This window comes from Haliotis cracherodii, unplaced genomic scaffold (assembly GCF_022045235.1).
Source record: "Haliotis cracherodii isolate W230 unplaced genomic scaffold, xgHalCrac1.p SCAF_13, whole genome shotgun sequence".
In the NCBI taxonomy this organism is placed as follows: domain Eukaryota; kingdom Metazoa; phylum Mollusca; class Gastropoda; order Lepetellida; family Haliotidae; genus Haliotis; species Haliotis cracherodii.
In genome coordinates, this window is record NW_027266268.1 from 10,502,711 (window position 1) to 10,509,847 (window position 7,137).

The 7,137-nt window shown below is 43.0% G+C and overlaps 1 protein-coding gene across 1 annotated transcript; it reads right to left on the reverse strand.

The window, feature by feature from the left end:
- Nucleotides 1–264: 264 nt before the first annotated feature.
- On the reverse strand, nucleotides 265–2,949 carry LOC139458878 (uncharacterized). Its single transcript, XM_071240314.1, has 3 exons — nucleotides 2,822–2,949; nucleotides 1,105–1,296; nucleotides 265–352 (listed from the first exon to the last, which is right to left on the reverse strand). Exons 1-3 carry the CDS (start codon nucleotides 2,925–2,927, stop codon nucleotides 315–317), a joined length of 336 nt encoding a protein of 111 aa, XP_071096415.1. The 5' UTR covers nucleotides 2,928–2,949; the 3' UTR covers nucleotides 265–314.
- Nucleotides 2,950–7,137: the final 4,188 nt, after the last annotated feature.

A 7,137-nucleotide genomic window follows, 5' to 3' on the forward strand; every position in this document is an offset into this window, starting at 1 on the left:
GCAAGAGTGAGATCCGAAACATACTTTGATACCGTATCAGATACGTCACCACCGAATGACCATTTAGTGTTTGTTTCAGTATCAGCCACCATCAAACATGAATGTATACTTTTTTTTGCCCAAGTGCTGAATCGATGCAATTTGGATAAGACATTGAACAGGGTCTTGGGATTTTCAACCAGGATGGAGTTACCTAACGACCATGTTTTGATATAAGAACACAAACGGAAATATTAAAAAAGCAATAGTTTATTATTTCATTACATTTTTCTTTATATGACAACAGCAAGTGTCGACATTCGCCATCCCCAAAACTACTTCCCAAAGTTTGATTCGATCATGTTGTTGAATTCTGGAATAAAAACAAATGATTAAAAAAATTTGCTTTTTAAAATTCATCCCATTTTGGTTTTTCCCACCCAAATAATGTTGCATTCGAAGGTCACATTTTCCTTTTTAGGTCATTATAAAGTTTGGATAATGTACTAAAGATACCATTACAAATTTTGTCACTTTTGCGACAATATTCTAAACGGTAGGTTGAGATGGTAATATGACTGCTAACTCTGTAGGTCTCACAGGCAGCTTGGGTTGTATACTCCCCATGGAGCTGAGAACGGGTGCACATTGATCCATTGACCAGCGTGATAATGTAGCGCTGGTGAGCATGCTTCGGGGTGTGGAATTAGCGCAATATAAACATTCTTTGTTTGTTCGGTAACGCAATATTCCAGGAGGGGTGTAAATAATTGAGTCTGGACCAGACTCTACGTAATTCCTGTCCTATCTACGTGGCGTTCTAGTCCTCTATACGTGATACAGAACGAGAGGCGAGAGGGTATGAGGAATGTGTATGTGTGTGTGTGTGTGTTTGTGTGTTTGCGCCTCTGTGTGTGCGTGTATGTGTGATTGTTATAAGCGTGTTAGTTATAAACGTAGTATACCGTATTTCCAAATCGAAAACATTACTTATGGCAAATATACTTTGTAAATAAAAAGAAAGCCTACGGGATTTAGAATCGACGGTGAAGATCTAAAACAATCATGTGATTAAAAATACAATTTTCAAAGTTATTTTTGCTTTTGCGTATATAAGCATATTACCTCCAGCAGACAATACTCCATCGTGGTTTCTGTCCGCTCGCCTCATCTTCCATCGGATACGACGTCTGGGAGTTCCGAAGATGGCCGACATTATCGCAGACACAATCCTCATCTCGCGCCGATCCAAGATGCCGTCATGGTTCCAATCAAACGTTGAGATAAGCAGAGGCTCCGTGTTCCTTTTCACCGGCACTGTTAAATAGGAGAGTATATAGTAACCAACCTGATACAGATCGAAAGAAGTGGAGTGAGTGAGTGAGTGAGTGAGTGAGTGAGTTGGGTTTAACGCCGCTTTTAACAGTATTCCAGTTATATCACGGCGTGTCAGCTTAATGTGGGAGGAAAGCCCGAAGTGATGCAGGTCTAAGACGTTTACCACTTCGGTGAAACCCACGAGCACGGGTATGGTGCTGACAAACCTAGAAACATAATCGGGGCGAACCGGGATTCGAACCCACAATCATAGGTTTCTGTCGTGTCCAAGGGACGCAACTCTGCACAGCGAATTGCGGCGCCTTAGACGACTGTGCCACCCGTGCCCCCGAAAGATGTGGAGCACGAAGATATAATTCGTGCTTATTTTAACATGTTGTTGATGAGACTAATCCGCTAAACCTGTTCCTTTATGGACCAGAACCTTTGTCCTTTCTGGGGGCACGGGTGGCACAGTCGTCTAAGGCGCCGCGATTCGCTGTGCACAGTTGCGCCCCATGGGGACGCCAGAAACCTATGATTCGAATCCCGGTTCGCCCCGATTATGTTTCTAGGTTTGTCAGCACCATACCCGTGCTCGTGGGTTTCAGCGAAGTGGTAAACGTCTGAGACCTGCATCACTTCGGGCTTTCCTCCCACATTAAGCTGACACGCCGCGATATAACTGGAATACTGTTAAAAGCGGCGTTAAACCCAACTCAATAACACACTTTGTCCTTTCTTGAAACACCTGTTAAACGAGTTGACAAAAAATAGTATTTCTATCGCCATATATTTAAATTGGATTTTCTTGACACGAAAGAAAGTCATTCTTATACTTAATCATTTTTTAAGAAGCATTTACTCTTTCAGTGTGGGTTTGTATGACAATGAACTTTTATATGTGACCTTGTTTGTTTTTATTATTGAAACCACTTCATCGCCGGATGATGCTTTTACAAAGCTGTCAAAACGGATTCACTCTAGATCTGTTTGGCCCGTATAACAATGTAATGACCGGAACCCCGGCGGATACAGAGACAACCGCCGCCGTCTACTTCCTATTGCTGTTAATTCAACGGGACTTAATCTGTCATGCAGGCTGCATTACTGTGTTTGAAGGCAAAGGGAACAAGCATACCTAGCATGCGAAGGAGTGTGTTTCTTTGTATTTAAGGCCAGGTAGAAAGTATTTTTCTTTCTTTCAAATATGACTGTGTAGGGAGGGATAACCATTAAATTTCTACAGCATAGGTTACAAATAACTATGTGTAAATCTAGTTCAATGTTCCTCGTGAATTCATCTGGCCATGTACTCTGAAGCACGAAGGTGAAAAGAGTCGGAATCCCTTGCATAAATGACATTTTAGTTAAACAAGTCATTTCTTGAAAGTGCTTAAAAATAAGAATCATGTAGAGCGCGGGCGGGTGGAACATTTATCAACAAGCCTGAATAATAATCAAAACCGGCGATCTATTCTGACACAAATGTGACTTCCTGTTTGTAGACAACATAAACACTTACATGAGGCTGCAACTGCTAATAACATTCCAAGGATGAGGAGGTTCATTTTGACATCAACAGTCAGAGGTCTTTTTCCTTCACAGATGCACATCCAGGGTCTGCTCATGTATATCTACATGTGCCCCTCCCCGCTCGTTGACTGGGTAATAAACTGTAACAAGAAACTTAAATAGAGGACTGTAAATGTACACATCCGCCGGAAGTATAACTTGAGTCCCCGTTGCAGCGTAGTTGCTACCAATGATGTCGCAAAGGCCACGTGGTAATGTCGTTGAGACGAGCTAAACATACTCATCAAAATATGATCAGACTGGACTACTCTCGTAGAAAATTACCGGGCAGAATAAATCCAACGAGTGTCCAGGGTAATAGGTGTCCCGATGAAATACAACCTAGCAACGAACGTCCAAAGCAACGAGTGTATCAAACGTCAAAGGCGACGATCTTCCCAGGCAGCAAGTGTTCAAGACAATGTCCCAAGAAACGAGTGTCAAATGCAACGGATGTCTCGATGCAATAGATGTCAAAGGCGACGATCTTCCCAGGCAGCAAGTGTTCAAGACAATGTCCCAAGAAACGAATGTCAAATGCAACGGATGTCTCGATGCAATAGATGTCAAAGGCAACGATCTTCCCAGGCAGCAAGTGTTCAAGACAATGTCCCAAGAAACGAGTGTCAAATGCAACGGATGTATCGATGCAATAGATGTCAAAGGCGACGATCTTCCCAGGCAGCAAGTGTTCAAGATAATATCCCAAGAAACGAGTGTCAAATGCAACGGATGTATCGATGCAATAGATGTCAAATACGACGTTCTTCCCAGGCAGCAAGTGTTCAAGACAGCAAATGTCCAAGGAAACGAGTGTCAAAGGCAACGAATGTCTCGATGCAATAAATGTCAAAGGCGACGATCTTCCCAGGCAGCAAGTGTTCAAGATGTCCCAGGAAACGAATGTCTCGATGCAATAAATGTCAAAGGCGACGATGTTCAAGGAAACGAGTCAACGAAAACTGTGAGAGCTCGTACCTTGGCTCACATTACTGACCATTGCTTCCTCTGGCCCAGGTCCGATGTCCTACTGACCACCGTTATACAAGTGTGATCAGATATCTACGAAATAAGGACCAAAACAGGCTCCATGACCCTCCATATCCACGTGTGGGGATTTCCAAACTTGCTGAAGAGTTCAGTAAAATGATTTATAAGTTTCAATGTGTGAAGTGAATGATTGCGTACTTGGTTTTATTGGTTAAGATTCGATAACACGTACTTACGAACCGCTATAGCTATTTACTATTTACAGAGAAACTCAATTCCCACGCCATTCATCAACATCCCCACCTGCTGTCTGTTTAACCCAACTTATGACCATGCCATCTTCAGTGCCTGGTACGATACACAGTGAGGGGTAGGTAGCTACACTGGTTAAGTTACAGGAAGTACCATTCCAAAGTGACCAGATAATATACACAGATTATGATATAGCTTACACGTAGTTTGGTTATTTCACAAGCACTCTGTTTTCTGGGCGGTTCTCTTTGCCATTCGCGTCACTTCAATTAACCTATTTGTACTCTCCGGCGCCGAAAGGAGATCCGGAAACCATATGTAGTTATGCATCAAATGCTTAATATCATTATCAAACTACTGGCAGATTGGTTGTTGTTGTTGACTACAACGGGGTCGACTTTGGTTTTCAAAATCATAAAGGGAGCGGAATGTAGCCTTTCCCTTAAATTGATTGTTTTGGTTGAGGTGAGGTGAAATGGGGTTTAACGTCGCGTCCAAGATTATTGCACTTATATAGCGACGTGTATGTGTGTGTGTGTGGCTGCTTGTACTAGTTCGGACTGATGCCGATTTATAGTGCTAGCACACTGAGATACCATGCCGCAGTTTAACATGAGTATCCCACTCAGACACAGTATACTGACTCGGAGCCGACCAGTCCTTGTTTTAGCCCCGTAATGCAGAGCGCCAGACAGGGTAACAATAGGCACCATCTTTTAACGTCTTTTGGTATGACGCGGTCGGGGATCGAACCCCAGACCTTCTGCTCTCCGGGCGGACGCTCTACCATTAGACCACGGAGGCGGTCTGTTTTGGTTGATGTCGCTGTGGGTGTTAGAATAGGTCCCTAGTAAACTTGTACGGTGTGGATCGGGTGGTCAAGCTCGGTTGTTTGCGTGTCATCGTACCCCGACCTCGTGGGGTGATGTTCGTAAAATACATCACTGGTTTATCTGGTCCTGACATAGTTATCCACAGACCGCCGTCATATAGCTGGGATATTGCTGAGTCTTAAGCAAGGAACTAATCATATTGTCCTAGGAGTTTTAGGTCAGGTTTCATGACAGGGCATATCGTACCCCGATGATATGGAACGATGCTCATGCTGTCGGCCACTGGTCTGTCTGGTCCATTTTCGATTACGTACACGCCGTCGTGGAATAGTGAACTATTTCTGACTGCGGCGTTATACAACATTCACTCTTTTTCATCTCTTTTTATATATCTGTGAGGTATTTTATAAGAAAGCTATTATAAAAAGAGCCTTTACAAATTATTTGTTGAAATATATCTTTCTATGAGTGTATGGTATAACTTTTCTATCAGCATTTCCTAGACTTGGGAGGTCCCTAGCGTAATAATGCCGTACACATAAGCTAAGTCAATAAAACAAACAAGCACTAGCAAGCAAAACTTAACTTTCCAATTGAGATTGCACACACACACAAACACTCTCCCTCACACAAACAAATACACACAGAGTTCTGAGAACTCACCATCATGCCACGTAGAAGAAATAAAACAGAATTTGATTTTAATGTTCGATATTCTTTATTAATTGCTGGATTCCAGCATGCCATATAACCACAGTGACACGCGTCTCAGTTAATGTGCAAACAAAGAGACTGATCTACCTAGGGTAAATATACTACCACACAATCTATTCACTGAGTAGGAGGTTATGTCAGTTTTAACAGCAACAACTAACTCACGCACTTACTGAATGACACTGATATTTTCCGTTGCTGAGTTAGCGACGTCACATTCAGTACACCAATATATCCCGCTCTCCTAATTCCGCTATTGTAATATATCCTGTTTTCGGCATATACATGCACTTGTTTACATTTCCGTATCTCTTACAGCTAGTTGTTCCCGCTTCGAAGCGAGGGAGACCTTGTATACTCGACGTTAAATGTTGTAATACAGATCTTCTCCAGTGTCATCCACAGCTATTGTCTGATAGCATATTTTTTTGCCTTGCACCACAACTTTGATTTTAAATGTGTCATATATCCTTGCATTATGTGGATCTACAGCAGTTGTGTATAGTTCATACTTGAAATGAAAAACACGACCATTCAAATGGCTACGTCAGTATGAGGGTACGCCTTGACAGTGTTGCTGACAGGTTGACGAACCTTGCAGTCGGAATCAACGGGGACAAGGAGCAACCGCGGATCCTGTTTCTTCTCTGGACGTTAGCTGCTGCTTACGAGTGAGTGAATGAGTGAGTTGGGTTTAACGACGCTTTTAACAGTATTCCAGTTAAATCACGGCATGTCAGCTTAATGTGGGAGGAAAGCCCGAAGTGATGCAGGTCTCAGACGTTTACCACTTCGGTGAAACCTACGAGCACGGGTATGGTGCTGACAAACCTAGAAACATAATCGGGGCGAACCGGGATTCGAACCCACAATCATAGGTTTCTGGCGTGCCCAAGGGACGCAACTCTGCACAGCGAATCGCGGCGCCTTAGACGACTGGGCCACCCGTGCCCCCTAAGATTCTTGAACTTATATAGCAACTCGCATACTTGTCTGTATCGAAATGTCGCTATAATGGCACATTAAAGACGTTGTGATCCATAAATTGTGTCTACTTTGCCACTGATCAAACCATGCCGCAGTTTAACATGGATATCGCACTCATACCCTCTATACTGACTCTAAGCATACCAGTCCTGGTTTTAGCCCTAATGCTGAGCGCCAAGCAGGGAAACAAGTTGCATCTTTTAACGTCTTTTGGGATGACGCAGCTGGGTATCGAAACACCAACAGTTCGCTCTGCAGTCAGACGCACTGACCACTACATCACAGTGGTTGATATCATGAGCAACGGTTCATGTCGTCAGGGTACGTTTCACGCCAAGAGGGCTTTAACAGGACCAGCTCATTTCTTTTCAACCAGATTACAATCAAACGAAATCGTTTCATTTGGCATGCTTTGTCCCTTTTATTTCATAACTGCATTTAACACTTTGAATGATGATTTGATATAATGTTGCAATCACACAATTATTCT

Coding starts and splice junctions, on each gene's coding strand:
- LOC139458878 (XM_071240314.1), bottom strand. CDS start 2,927: ATGAGCAGACCCTGGATGTGCATCTGTGAAGGAAAAAGACCTCTGACT. Junction 1,297..2,821: donor ATTAGCAGTTGCAGCCTCAT/GTAAGTGTTTAT, acceptor CCTATTTAACAG/TGCCGGTGAAAAGGAACACG. Junction 353..1,104: donor TGGAGTATTGTCTGCTGGAG/GTAATATGCTTA, acceptor TTTTTATTCCAG/AATTCAACAACATGATCGAA.